The 15,269-nt window shown below is 45.3% G+C and overlaps 1 protein-coding gene across 2 annotated transcripts in view; it reads left to right on the plus strand.

Moving 5' to 3' along the window:
• The first annotated feature begins 2,050 nt into the window (after positions 1-2,050).
• LOC147889791 (ER lumen protein-retaining receptor B-like) overlaps positions 2,051-15,269 on the plus strand; it is a 71,881-nt gene continuing 58,662 nt past the window's right edge. The window contains exons 1-2 of one of the 2 annotated variants that reach the window (XM_087391463.1): positions 2,051-2,508; positions 6,809-7,074. In XM_087391463.1, the coding sequence (XP_087247589.1) occupies positions 2,418-2,508; positions 6,809-7,074 (357 nt within the window). In that variant the 5' untranslated portion in view covers positions 2,051-2,417. The remainder of the gene's footprint in view (positions 2,509-6,808; positions 7,075-15,269) is intronic. The other variant, XM_087391464.1, reaches the window with a different exon arrangement.

The following is a 15,269-nucleotide window of genomic DNA, read 5'->3' on the forward strand; positions in this document are numbered from 1 at the left end:
TTAGGTTACATAGTGAAGCATCAATAAAAGAAATGGTGTATGACTACTTATTCTTCAGACACATTATTTTCTCTTTACTAACAAATAAAAATAACAGTGTTTGATGAAAGAGGGATGAAATATATTTGGTGGGAAAACCGCAATGGACTAAGTATATGGTGTCCTTGATGTCATTTCTTGTGAAGATCTTGACGACGTAAATCTAGCGATTCTTGGGTCTTCAATAAAGGTGATCAATCACTAGACTTATTGCTCTCATGTGCCACTTGAAAACATCAATACTTAGCCAAAATGGATGAGGCTTACAGATGCTCTTGATTGTTTCAAAGTAAGGCATCAAACTTAAAATGAGAATCAATTACACCAATACAAGATTCTTTATAGGACGCTAAAAACGATCCTATTTTTATAGATTTGTTCTATACAAGTAGATATACACAATTGTAATGACAAAAGCTTTGCAAATATCTTCACATACTATAAAATCTTCATATTAATAAAAAATTTATCGCTCGTTATTAACATAAAAGAAAGCCATTAACACAATTATGCTAAAGTAAATAGTGCACATGGAATTTCCTGAATAATGTCATCTCACAACAATAAAGATATAGGATGGATTAATTTTGTTGGCCAACACACATGTTAAAAATATATATCACAAAAAATTTATGTATAACTCAATTGTAAATCTAAATTGGCTAGAGCCGTTAAAGAAAGACATGTAGCGACTTCCAAAATACATACATTTACTAGAAAGCAAAATTTCATCAAACTAGCAACATCAATAAATAACTATAGAATGGACAAAGTTTATTTGTCCCCTAAAGGAGTGCTTTTGCATGGGCTTGCATTATACAGCATGATCTAGAGTAAAGACAATCAACAACCTATACTTGCTTGCCTAAAAAGCAACGAAAAGACTTCAAGAGGATAACGGTTGGATCTATAAACTCCTAATTTCAGATATCAAACTTTACTTGTTTGTTATAAAATGTTGTCACACCAAAATATGATTCCAAATAAAGACGTCTCCAAATTTGACAATATATGTTTTCAAGAAAGAAAAATGAGAAATCCCTTAAAGGCTACATTATAGTAAATACTATACCAAACATAACTCAATTGAACTCAGTCATCACTATGATATCAACCTAAATTGTACAAAATTTCCCCAAACCATTGAAGATGACCGAAATGACAATATCATAAAGGAGGTAACTTCAACATTGACATGTTTAAAGGAACATTCATATAAAACCTAATGGAAAAATAAAATATGATCCATGATTCAAGGAGACAACTACACTTTAAACTCTATTTAGGCCCCATATGTTGTAGAGCTTCTTTCAAGAGATAGGGAAGGGACTTAAGGACCCAGGTCACCCTCAAACGGCGACTTGTGATTGAGGCAGGGAGCCATTTGGTGACTTGGGGACCTACAACACTTCCCTCACGTGGAAGGACTGGGAAGTAGCCGCCTAAGCAAAATGAGAGGGAATTTGTGAACCCTATGGTCGGAAAATTTCAGGGTTACTGGTCAAAAGTGACCTTGTGGGTGACTGAGCCGCTTTCATGCTATATTCATGAGGTGATCTGCAAATCAACTATAGACCCGAGTTGAATTGTATTAAAGGCGAGGGGGGGACAAGGAGTGGGATTGTGCCATCTTGTATGTTTGTTGTCGTGTTTTGGATTGTTGAGGTTGACCATGTTGATTGTTTACATTTGAAGTAAAAGGATTTAGTAAGTAGATGATGTATGAGAGGGAGGGAACCGTGTTAAGGGAAGTGGTGTTATTGGAGAGGCCAACATTGAAACCAGCAACACTCACAAAAGCATTTTGCATTCGAATCTCCCATCGCTCTGATGTTGCTCAGGGTAATTGGACGAAAGTGACCGTTTGGGTGACGGGGACACTTTCATAACATTCACGAGGTGATCCACAAATGAATTAGAGACAAGAGCCGAGGTGTGTAAGGACTCTAAAACACAACAAAGAGAGAAGGTGGACAATCCCACTTCAAGTAGAGGGTGACCATGTGGATTGTTTACATTTGAAATAAAAGGATTTAGCAAGCTGATGGTGGGAACCGTGTCAAGGGAAGTGGTGATTTAGAGGCCAAAATTGAAACAAGCACTCACAAAAGCAACACACTTTGCATTTTGCTTTTGCACAATTTGCCATCTCCTCTGATTTTGCTCAGTTTGCATCCTCATTCTCATCATCATCATCAGCCCACATTTTGCTTTCCTGCATCGCCTTTTCTCCTCCAATGTCTTATCCTCTTTTCTGTGCCGAGTTCGCTGCTTGAACCACCAGATTTTCCATCGCACTTTGCCTGCCCCTGCCAGCCTCCTCAGAACCACGCTGTGCGATCCCGAATTGCTGTCGCGCGATCTAAAGACTTTGAAAGATGAACATCTTTCGACTCGCGGGAGATATGTCGCACCTCTTCAGCATCCTGTTGCTGCTTCTAAAGATCCATACTATAAAGTCTTGTGCAGGTCAGATCCGTTTTGGGAATTACGCCGTTCCCTTTTTCTGTTCTTATTTATATAGGGCTGGTGGTTCTAATTTGCTTCCGTTCTTAAGTAAACGTCTTCGCACTCAAAAATCAAATTTGGATGACTCGCGCCTGGATCTCGGCCTTTTATCATTTGATTACAGATATAGTAGTGCATGCATTTGACAGGACTCGTTTCTCCTTTTAAAGAGTCCAATTTATGGAACTGGGACGAGCTAACTTTCACGTTATTGCACAAAGGGGATGGTGGGAGCCACTGATACTTGACCTGAGTCATGCACTTCTTCACGTGTCGGCGGATCTAAATCATTCTAGGAAAGAGGGACGATTCAGCCCATTTTTAGAGCTGCAATAATCTCTTGTGCTCGTGCTTGCTGTCGCTTACATCTGGCAACCCTTCCCTTTGTACAAGCTGGCTATATGAGAGGAAACTCAACATAGCATGTTTTTACTACTTGATGCCTCATTTTGGAAAGAAGTCAGATGATTTGACGCATGGAGTCAATGCTTTGATATCAGGAAGACGCTTAGACCCTGCTGTACGGGAGGCAGAATAATTTCCCAGAAGGTATGGCAGACTCCATGCTAAAGCGAATCGATTTGGTTGAAGCATTTCTTGCTCCTATTGGAAGGGATTTGTTGATGAAATTCCAACACGTATACTGAATAGGTGGAGGAAGAGCTGAAAGGTTGAGCCTAAGGCCAGAATTAGCTGGAATTAGCTTGTGTCACGCAGAAGGTGGTTGCTATGTGTTGAGAGGACAAATTCAGAGAGCATTGATGATGAAAATGCCAATTCCATTATGACGTTTTGGGCCAAGAAATTGCAAGTATAATTCCTAATGGAAGTTTGTGAGGTCCAGGTGCCATTTGCCACAGGCCGCTTCGATGACTCATCTATAAACGAAGATCTGCTAATGCATATTACCGTTCCAGCCGGTACATTCTCATACATGAAGCCTAGGAGCAAGAGCATATATCTTCCAAGATGAGGAGTGGTAGAAAATTTATGAAACGTTGGTTGTAGTGTTGGGTACTGTGGTATCCTAGCCAAACTAATAACTTGATTCGGAATGCCAAATCACGGAACGGGTTGTCCTTGGTACTTTTGACAATCTCGAGAGTATATATGATTTTTCTACCTTTGGTCAACCAACCAGGAATGTAGATGTTTGTTGACATGAAATTTTCCGGATGTGACTGGACAAAAGAGGCCTTCATTCTTGACATCAGAGTCGGCCTCCGTGTAAAATTGGGGTGTAATAGAAGGCAGCTGGGCAGCATGGAGAACCTAATAGATGTGGACTAGGCTGAATAGACGAGGTATAATGGCTGAAGGAGGGTGGTTACTCTCGAGAGAAAGGAAAAGAAAGAAAGAAAGCTGTATGTCCATAGAAGGCCAAAAAGATCTACGGGACCAATAAGTAGCTTGTACACAAAATGAGAGTGCATGAAGCATCTCCATGGGAGTACATGAAGCATTTCCACTGTTATTTTAAAGCATAACTATTTTCTGATGCTAACATAATGTGGCTTTGATTACCTTAGGTAAAGGCTGACAGTCTTTAGGCTTAGATTTGCATTCCCTGATAAGTATTTGTTAGAAATCGGCCAACAGAGGGTACGCACAGCGGAAGACTGATAGAATAGCATAGGAGCTCACACAGTGTGGTGTGGGGTGTGGAATCACAAACTTCTTAAACTTATGTGCATATCATAGGTGTGCAGACTCATAAATAGACAATGAACCAGCCAGATAGAGAAACCACCAAAATAATATATTTCCGTCCAAAGCTATGGACACAATACAAAAGAGATAGATCCAGAGTCCCACCAAGGTGTGGTCCTCTGATCTTACTACAAGGTACTACTCCTATCTGATGGCTTTCTCTAGACTCGAGGGCACGGTGCTCCACCTCGAGCGTCTGTAGACTTTCCGTCCAGAATGATCTTCTCAACCTTGCTGCCCTGTGTGTCAGCCTAGGTAGGCAGCCCTATGTGAGCTAAGTCTGCACTCCTCAGCCCAGTTCACCTCCTGACCATAGGCCCAACTGGTACTGCTCTGCTGCTCCTTCCTGCTCCCTGAAGATCTGCTCCAGAAGATGAGTAATTGGTTGGCTGGCCCAACCCTAACCAGCCGACCTGCTGGTCGGCCTGGTTGGCTGGCTCCATTTCCTATATAAGGGCCTTCCCTGCCCCCTTCTGTGCTGCTTCCAGAGACCGTATTACAGGCCGCACACCTGCCCACAGACCCCCCGCCATGCTGCACCATCATTCAGGGCCTGTTCACAGGCCATGTGCCTGCCCCCTACCCTGCTGTACCATCTCGCCATCAAGGCGCCTGCTACCTGGAGCATCCCCGCCACGTTGTTACTCTTCAGTCGCCTCTTTGCCAGGCTATATCCAGGGCTTGATGCCCCCGCCATCTTTCCTGCACAAAGGCGCCATCTGATGCAGCCTTGGAGTTCCAGGTATATGTCCAGAAGTGCTGCCCACATGGCAGCCTTGATGCTGTCCATATGGCAGCCCCTTATCCTCTTTTTCTGTGAGTTACTGCCCATGTGGCAGCCCCCTCTCCATGTTCTTTCCTCTGGGCATGCTGCCCACATTGCATCCAAACAGATGCCCATGTGGCAGCTCTTGCCCTAGGTCTCCCTCCCCCATGCTCTCCTCATATGGGGGCTTACAGATGGGGAGGTAACCTTTCCAACAGTGCTTTCCCTTTTCTGTCCATTTACCCTCTTTCTCGGCTCCCTTTACTTTGGTTAGTCAGGAGGCTCTTTGTTTAAGCTTATTTGGAGTGAGCTGTTCTGATATTCCAATCCGATTGCCTTTTAATTTGTGAGTTGCCTTAGAATCTTCATCTATGCTGCCCTGTTTCAACAAATGATAAGAGCATGTGATCCCTTTTGATAGACTAAACTCCCTGCGGCAAAGGGGCTGTCGCAAAACACATGGCAGCTAGGCAGAGGCACAGGGCATGTGGGAACAAAAGGAGGAGGCTGGGTTGTGGAGAAGGTGGAGGCGGGGGGAGGTGTAGCAGGAGATGGGGCAGGGCGTAGGAAAATGGGAAGGGGAGGTGAAAGAGAGGTGGGGGGTGTGGGTGGGAGCACGAAATCGAAGGGTGGAGGGGGAGGCTCGAGAATATGCAGAGGGCTAGGGGGTGGAGAGCAAAGGTGGGGGTAGGAAGGGGGGAAAGGGTTGGGTTGGGGGGGGGGGTAGGCAGGGCTAGTAGCTTGAGTGCCGGTAGCGAGCTCTATTCGGTTTGTTTGCCCTAAGTTCGCTTTCATGAAGTCTTAGTTGGCATTTGTAACATTGTCTTTCTCTTTTCTAATGCTCACAAGCCCTTCTTTTTATAAATGCAAAAAATTCCTCCCATATGCAAGTACCTTCATTATTATCATAACATCCAAATCTGGTTATCGCCAACCAACCGGAAAATCGAGCGAATTTTCTTTGGCAAACTTTATTGTCACTAGTCTTCATATTACTTATAATGGCATATAGCCAATCATATCATTTTGAACCCATAAATCTTATTATTTGCGTTGTTTGAGTCAAGCAGCTCTGGAAATACCCAAAGTGGAAGTTGCAACAAAGTTTTTCAATCTTGAGGAGGCTCCATCTAGACGTGGCTAGAATTTGCTGTGATAAGTGCACGTAGACCAGATTAACCAAGATACCCTCCAACACATTCTTTTTTTGGGTTCGGTATTGAGTGGTTGCTGAGGGAGTAGGTTATTTCGTACATGCATGTCCAATAAGAAGAGATTCTGTTGATACATGTTTGGCTTGCGATAGACTCAAAAACCGTACTTACCATCAGTGGAAGTAGTATAGTACAATGATCATTCATTGTGCTTATCAGACAATACCATGGGATCTGTGGGATAGGAGCGATATTTCAAGTTGCTTTCGAATATTTATAGGCAATAGATAGGAAAGTTATCTATTTTAAGCCTCCTAATTCAAAAAGAAAGATGAGGAAAAAGGCAATGCCTCTTAATTATTAAGATTAGCACCCTTGACTTTTGTAGCCTTTGGGCAGAAGTTGTAGATATTAGAATGCCTCAGGTGAGTATTTCCTCCCTTTGAAAAATTTCCATTGCCTGAATGTTATGAGCTGATTCAAATTATCAAAATTTTAAGCTAACGTGAAATAAGTATGACTTTTTAGCAAATTGACATAATCAAAGCAAGTATCTTAAGGCAAGTAACATCTTTTTCCTTTGATGAGAAGTTGCATGTCTGAAGTGCTTTTGTACGTTGATTTGTTGCAGGGATTTCATTGAAGACTCAAGAGCTCTATGCAATTGTTTTTGCCACCCGGTACCTTGACATATTTACTGACTATATATCATTGTACAACACACTCATGAAGTTATTTTTTTTGTGGACTTCATTCACAATCATATGGTATATGAGATATCATAAGTTGGTTCGGCGCTCATATGACAAAGAGCAAGATACCTTTCGACACTACATTCTAATCATACCATGCTTCATATTGGCTCTACTAGTACATGAGAAATTCACATTTCGCGAGGTATGGACACTTTAGACTTCACAAGTTTTGTTAGGTTTGGGTGTGGTTCTGTTAGTTTGTCCTGATCATCTCAATTTCTCAGCACCTGGTCATTCATTTTGCGTCCATTTTGTAGCCGATTACTTTTGAATTTCCAATTTAAGAGCTAGAACACGTAAATTGACAACAACAAATCACACTAAAAGAAATTCCCATTCAATTGATCGATTTATAAAAAATGCATTAAACATGAAAAAGGATTGGTACATACCCAAAGGCACAACTAACCTTAACATTGTGTGTGTGTGATGGTTGCTGCAACTCAGGCTCTATCCTACACATGGCACAACGCACCTTGCTAAAGCATCCAGTTTAAGGCTGCAGCATAGGTGAAAATCACACATTGCCTAATTATGCACACACACAAGGGACTAGCACCAAATGAATGGCCGCATGAAGACTGAGAGAAGAAATAAAGAAAGATAGAAAGAAAGAAAGAAATATTAACCTCTGCGGAGGGTCTCGTGGGCCTATGGGACACAGTACACCAAAATAGAATGGAAACTCATACAAGCCTCAAAGGGCTGAAGCAAAGTGTTAGATTCTCACTGTGCCCACCTGTGAGCCCCCGATTTGCGGGGACAAGGGGCAGTGAGAGGTAGGAGGGCTGGGAGAGAGACTCAGGCCAGAACCGGAGGGAGGATACCATGGCAAATATAGGTGACCAGCACATGTGCTGGTTGCAGTCTGCAACAGCAGGAATAAAAGGGCTCTAGGCCTCACATGGAGGCACCAGGAGCAGCACTGACTGGCCGCCCAGGGCGACCTTATATAAGGGCCTGTGGCTGGCTAAGTCGGCCCAACCAGGGCTACCGACCAGGGCCAACCCTGGTCGGTTTATGAGGCCCATGTGGTCGGCCACCAGACAGGGTACCGACCCTGCTGGTCGGTCATCTGAAGGGGCTTGGGCAGAGCCTATAAAAGGCCCACTTCTCCATTCAGCCCAGTATCCAGTGCGAAACTGAAAGCCCCTCTCCAAGGCTGTGTTCAGCACTCAGATCTGGGGCAGTTTGTGAGAAAGAGAGTCCATCAGTTTTCTCCAGCACTCTGCTGTGTTTTGTACTGCTCCCTTGGAGCTATTTTCTGCCCACCATCCGGTGGATGAATATACTCTCTCTCTCTCCATCTACATTTATTTCTGAGTGTGTGTTACTTGCATCTGTGATCATCTATCTGAGTTGAGTGTGTAAGAGTTGGAGAGATCTTGGGTGGAGGTTTGAGTGATTCATTCCCTCCTATTTTCTAACATGGTATCAGAGCCATAGGCTCTCAACTCTTCTTCATCAAAGCACTCTCTGAAGGAAGGAGTCCCTTGGTAGAAAGGCGATTCTGTTTTCAGCTCATGCTAGCACGGGAGGTCAGTACATCTTTTTTGCTTCAGTTTTTCAGTTTGCTATTCACCGAGATGGATCAGCGTTCAGAAGCCTCTACACCCACTGCTCGTCCTTCCTCCTCCTCCAGTCATCTTCCTTCTTCATTCATTCCCAATATTGGTGAAGCTGGAAAGCTCGATGGGACGAACTATCCAATTTGGAAAGTCAAGATCTGAAGCCATCTGGTGGCACGGAAGCTATGGAAGATAGTGATTGGGACCGAGATGAAGCCGGAGGACATTGTGGACAAAAGAGGTGATGTTTTATTTGAAGCAGATGCGGATGAACTCAGTGCATGGGAGGAGAGGGATGCTCAAGCCTTAGCAATGCTAATTGGCACGACAGCAGATGCTGTGATTTCTCATATCCAGTTGGCAGAGACGTCTTCAAAGGTGTGGGCCATACTGAAGGAGCTGTATGAAACCGATAATACAGCCCGTATCATTACTCTTCAGCATGAACTTTATAATCTTGATATGAATGAGGGTGATAGTGTGCATGACCATCTGACAAAGGTGAAAGTCGTGCGGGACCAGCTCGCAGCGGTTGGTCAGAAGGTGGACTCGAGTCAATTGGCGTCGCTCACACTCCACAAGTTGCCACAAAGTTTCAAAAGTTTTGTGACTACAGTCACTGTGGGTCAACGGACTAAGCCGATCACCTTTGAGGAGCTTGGTCCACTCCTGCTTCAGGAGGAGGCTCGAGAGAAACTCTTTATGCAAATCGACGAGAAGGCATTAGTGGCCAAAGACAAGCCTGGAAAAGGCAAGCCAAAGGAGTTCAAGAAGTCAGAGGACGCTGACCGAAAGAAGAAAATGAAGTGCTTTTACTGTGAAAAGCTTGGCCACTCCGCCAAAGAATGCCGAAAGAAGAAGGCAGATCAGAAGTAGAAGAGAGAAGCCAGAAACAAAGAAGAGCCTAAGAATGATTCTGCCAATGTGACGACTGGACAGCTGTTTTTAATCAGTGAACATTGTTCAGCGTATGCAGTCAGTGAAGGAAAAGAGGGTTGGTATGTTGACAGCTGTGCTTCAAAGCACATGTCTAACAGGAAGACTTGGTTCAAAACCATGGAAAGTACACACCCGGATTCCAAAGTTTCTGTCGGGGATAGCCGGACATGTCCTGTGAAGGGCATTGGCAGCATTCCTTTCATTACGACCGCAGGTGAGGAGAAGGATATCTCTGGAGTACTTTATGTATCCAACCTTTGCAAGAACTTACTGTCTGTAAGTCAGATGGACAAGAAGAACGTCAATTCTCTTTGAAGACGGCAAGGTCACCGTGACATCCAAAGCAAATGGACAGATGGTGGCCCAAGGAGTTGAAGAAAATGGGCTGTATCGCCTCAGTGCAATGTTGGTTCATGAAGACAACGGAAAGTCCAAGCTTTGGCATGAGCGCTTCGGTCACATCAGCTATGGAACCTTGGCTGAAATGTCAAAATTGAAGATGGTGGATGGACTTTCACCTATTACAGGCAATGATGGTGTCTGTAGGGCTTGTCTAGAAGGCAAGCAACACAGCGACAAGTTCCCACAAGAGGCCTCGTTTCGGGCCAGCAAACCACTTGAGTTGGTTCATGCCGACATTTGTGGCCCAATGTCTACAGCATCGTGGGCAGGATCCAGGTACTTACTTCTCTTTGTGGATGATTTCAGTAGAATGACCTGGGTGTATTGTTTGGCTAAAAAGTCACAAGCTTTTGAGAAGTTCAAGGACTGGAAGGCCAGAGTTGAAAAGGAGATAGGGGAGGATGTCAAGACGTTTCGTACAGACAGGGGGGGAGAATTCACCTCAAATGAGTTCAGCACATTTTGTCACAAGCATGGGATCAAGCGACAACTCACTACTGCACATGCTTCTCAGCAAAACGGGGTAGCTGAGAGGAAGCATAGAACCACCACGGAGAAAGGGCTTGCTATGCTCCGAGGGAGGAACCTTTCTAAAGCCTATTGGAGTGAAGCTATCAATACAGCCGTACACATTCTCAACAGGACCAAGACAAAGGCCGTCAAGGAGAAGACTCCATATGAGGCATTTTATGGTAAGAAGCCCTCTATCACTCATCTTCGCATTTTTGGTTCTAACGCATGGGTACATGTGCACAAGGAAGACAGGACCAAGCTTGATTCCCGGAGCAAAAAATGTATCTTTGTTGGGTATAGCGAAGAATCCAAGGCCTATCGACTCTTCGACCCAGTAAAGAAGGAGATCCTTATCAGTTGGGATGTCGTCTTCGAGGAAAAGGAACCTGAACCCCAGGAGGAGCCTCAGATTGAGGAGGAAGAGATTGTTCAACCCCCGAACCCACCCGCCCCAGGTTGACCATCCAAGAGGTGGCGAAGTCGGAAGCTGATGTTCCACAAGGTACTGAGGAAGAGCAGGCTGTTCCAGAAGCAGTTCCAGTTCCTCCTCCCACTGAGAAGCAGAAGAGGTTGCCCCAATGGTACCTAAGAACATTGGAAGACTCTCGGGTCGCCGAAATACCTGAGAGTAGCAGTTCCGGATTGCGTCGGTCCCAACTTCTTCAGAAGACCCCATCCGTGAATTTTGCGTTGGTGGCTCAGCTTGAAGAGCCAAGGACCTTCGAGGAGGCAAAGGACAATCCAGAATGGTAGGCTGCCATGCAGGCAGAGATGGATGCTATCCTAAAGAACAATACCTGCGACTTAGTGGCCAGGCCCCCGCGACGGAAAGTCATCGGCACTAAGTGGGCATACAAACTTAAATACAAATTAGACGGCAGCTTGGATAAGTACAGAGCAAGGTTAGTGGTCAAAGATTTTGCTCAAACTAAAGTCATGGATTTTGATGAAACTTTTGCTCACACAGCTCGCATGGTTACTATCCGGACAGTGATTGCCCTTGCTGCCCAATTCCAGTGGCCGATTTTTCAAATGGATGTGAAGTCCGTATTCCTTAATGGAACCCTGGAGGAGGAGGTATACGTAGAGCAGCCACCGGGCTTTCAAGATCCAGGGTCCCCATTAATGGTCTGCAGGTTGAAGAAGGCATTATAGGGGCTGAAACTCCAGAGCTTGGTACCAAAGGATTGATGTATTCTTTTAGAAGATAGGGCTAAGTCGGAGCCCTTCGGAGGCAAACCTTTACTTGTTTATTGAGAAGGGGTTGCGATTGGTACTCATCCTCTATGTTGATGATCTTATCTTGACAGGTGACCATGTCAAGAAGATTTCTCAGGTCAAGGAGCTACTCATGTCTGAGTTTGAGATGACTGACCTTGGGTTATTACACTACTTCCTTGGGATAGAAGTAAAGCAGGCCAAAGACTGGATCTTCATTTCACAGGAGAAATATTGCAGAGAACTTCTGAAGAGATTCTAGATGGAGGATTGCAGTAACTCCCATGGAGGTCGGGCTCAAGCTAAGTGTTCACGACACATCCCAGCCGGTCCATACTCCTTTGTACCGACGATTGGTAGGAAGTTTGCTTTACCTTAGCAATACTCGACCTGATATTTGTTATGCAGTTGGACTATTATGCCAGTTCTCTGCTTCTTCCAGGAAGAGTCATTGGGATACAGGTTTACGGGCGCTGAGGTATTTAAAGGGTACTTGCACCTATGGGATCACCTATACCAAAGGCATCGAACTAGGCAGGTTGTGTGACAGTGATTGGGCGTGTGATGCTGACACCAGAAGATCAACAACAGGGTATTGCTTCTTACTTGCATCTGGTGCCATCTCTTGGGTGAGTAAGAAGCAACCCACAGTGGCCCTTTCATGTGCAGAGGCAGAGTACAGAGCCGCGTGTACAGCAGCTTGTGAGACACTGTGGTTGAGGTGGATTCTGGAGGACATGGACGTGTGTTAGGAGAGCGCAACAGTGCTGATGTGCGACAATCAGAGTTGCATAGCCATTGCCAAGAATCCAGTGTACCATGCGCAGACCAAGCACATTACACGTCAGGAGAGCGCAACAGTGCTGATGTGCGACAATCAAAGTTGCATAGCCATTGCCAAGAATCCAGTGTACCATGCGCAGACCAAGCACATTGAAGTTCATTACCACTTTGTTCGAGAACTCATCATCGACGATGTGATCGAGCTCATGTACTGCCCGACCGCCGACAACTTGTTCGACCTCTTCACGAAGACACTCCCTCGAGAACAGATGGAGCATCTCATCAGATGTATGGGGATTGGCCCACAGTTGTGACATTGAGGGGGGGTGTTAGATTCTCACTGTGCCCACCTGTGAGCCCCCGATTTGAGGGGACAAGGGGCAGTGAGAGGTAGGAGGGCTGGGAGAGAGACTCAGGCCAGAACCGGAGGGAGGATACCATGGCAAATATAGGCGACCAGCACACGGGCTGGTCGCAGTCTGCAACAGCAGGAATAAAAGGGGCTCTAGGCCTCACATGGAGGCACCAGGAGCAGCACTGACTGGCCGCCCAGGGCGACCTTATATAAGGGCTTGTGGCTGGCCAAGTCAGCCCAACCAGGGCTACCGACCAGGGCCATGTTAGATATCAAGAGAGAGAGAGAGCAGGAAGCTAGAGAGCTGAACGTAGTGTTTGCAATAGAAGAAGTAACAGTTACAAGAAGAGGGATGGGTTTTGTCTAAGTGACAAAACCTTATCCTTCACTAACCATAGTTAGTGAACTAATTGTGGTTAGGGGGAAAAACCTCTAATTGAGGGAAAAGTGCCCCTAACCTACTTATTACATTACATTGGTCACTGATGAATTATAATAATAATTCTAACACCCCCTGCAGTGCCAACGTCATGTACAAGGAAATGATCAATCACCCAAAGGATATAAGTTCAGGGCACTGCGAAATGCCTCAAACTTTTCACGTGGAAGTGGTTTTGTCACGATCTGTGACGTATTCCTTTCTCTATACCTTAGACTTATGGATGGTTTGATGAATGGACACTTGTGGAAGGGTATGCCCTTTCGACGGGACACTTCCTATGAGGCACAACCCTTCACAAGAGATTCTATGGAAGAGACACTCCTATTGTAATGTACCCTCTCATCAAGGGTCACACCCTTCACAAGGGGTAGACACCTCTTCATGCACATACACTTTGGAGTACACACCTTTTCATGTGTGACTCGTCACTCTCTATATAAGAGAGGCCCAATTGTATGGATGACACACTACAGCTACACTACAGACACTCAAGCAATACAATTATTCCTTTTCTCTGCTATTTTAGTCTCCTTTTTGTTCCTTAGCACATTTCTAAATATAGTAAATCTAGGATTTCTTACAGTGGTATCAGAGCAAATTTCGCTCTTGCCTATAGGAAATGCCCCCCACCTTCTACCGCCTATCTGATACATCTCTTTCCGCTAGAAGGATATCCGTGCACATTGTGCATGGAAGAGATGGAGAGAATGAGCGTAAAAATTTTTAGCGCCAATCCTGCCTAAAGTCATCAATGGCCTCTTCATCTCCCACACATCACGAGTTGATGTGAATGGACATGACAAAAATCGTGTCTTTTCATGTGCTTGGGTTGTCCCAAAGGGACGCACCTTTTCCACCATCGGACACACCTTTTGATGAAGAGTTTTGACTCCTCACCCAAGGGACACACCCCATCGTGGAAAAAAGGACACACCTCTTCATGTGGGGACACCCCTTTTAAAAACAGGGACACACCCCTTCATGAAAAGGTGCACCTATTCCAAGGGTCACACCCTTTCGAATAGGCACACCTTTTGGAACCAAGCACCTTATAAAAAGGGGACCTAGAGGGGTTAAAAAGGAAAACCCAGCCCCATACCTTAGGTCTAACCCACCCAAGGGTTAAATAAACCCACCCTTTAATTTTTTGGGCAACCACCCACCATAGGCAGCCACAAACGAAAAACAAAAGGGATGCTCCATTTTCAACGCCTGTACAGATTTTGTCAAGGAGGCTTGCCTCCCTACGCAGCTCTTGCCCTTGCCGTTTTGCTGCCTTGTCCCCTCGCCATATGCAGCCCCTGCCCCTCGCCGGTTTGCTGCCCTGCCCTCGCTAGTTTCCGGCCCTGGTTCGCTGCCAGCCCGCAGCGCTAGATCAGCGCCAGTCCCTGCCATTGCTGCCGCAAATCAGCCTTGGAAACCAGCAGCCTGGTTTCGCCAGCCTCTATCGTGCTCCAGCCTGCAGCCTTGTAGGCCATCTTCTGGTGGTTCTAGTGATGCCCTATAGGCCATCGTATGTGCCTTGTAGGCATAAGTGTAGGCACTTATAGTGTTAGTGCCTTTTTAGGCCACATAGGACACTTAGTCCTATGTGACACCTAGGACACTTAGTCCTAGGTCTAGGTACAAGTACTTTGTACTTGTGTGTTATCTTTTATCCATGTTTTGACGTGACTACTCATCAATCGACTCGTCTTGTACCTGCACTCTCTCTCTCTCTCTTCGTTCTGTACCTTCAATGGTATCAGAGCGCTACTGGACTTGATCCCCTGCCTCCGGATCTGCTTCACTCACAGATTTCAACAGCCTGCGCTCCATCCGTACAATCCGTACGATTGTACGGACTTTGTACAGATCCCGAATTCTGCCAGCTACGTCGCTAGCCTTTCTGCCCGTCGCACTTGCGCCGTACAACTGTATCTTCAGTGGTAGATTCGTCGTACAATGGTACATGCGCCGTACAACCGTACCTGCACAAGAACTTCTCAGTACAAGGTACCTACACCGTACAACTGTACCTGTGCAGAAACTTCTCTGTACAACTGTACCTGCGTAGGAACTTCTCCGTACAAGGTACATGCACCGTACATGTTCCGTACAAGGTACACGTTTTCGTA

Source organism: Dipteris shenzhenensis, chromosome 20 (genome assembly GCF_047967505.1).
Source record: "Dipteris shenzhenensis isolate YYH24624 ecotype China chromosome 20, Dip_SZ_1.0, whole genome shotgun sequence".
Taxonomy (NCBI): domain Eukaryota; kingdom Viridiplantae; phylum Streptophyta; class Polypodiopsida; order Gleicheniales; family Dipteridaceae; genus Dipteris; species Dipteris shenzhenensis.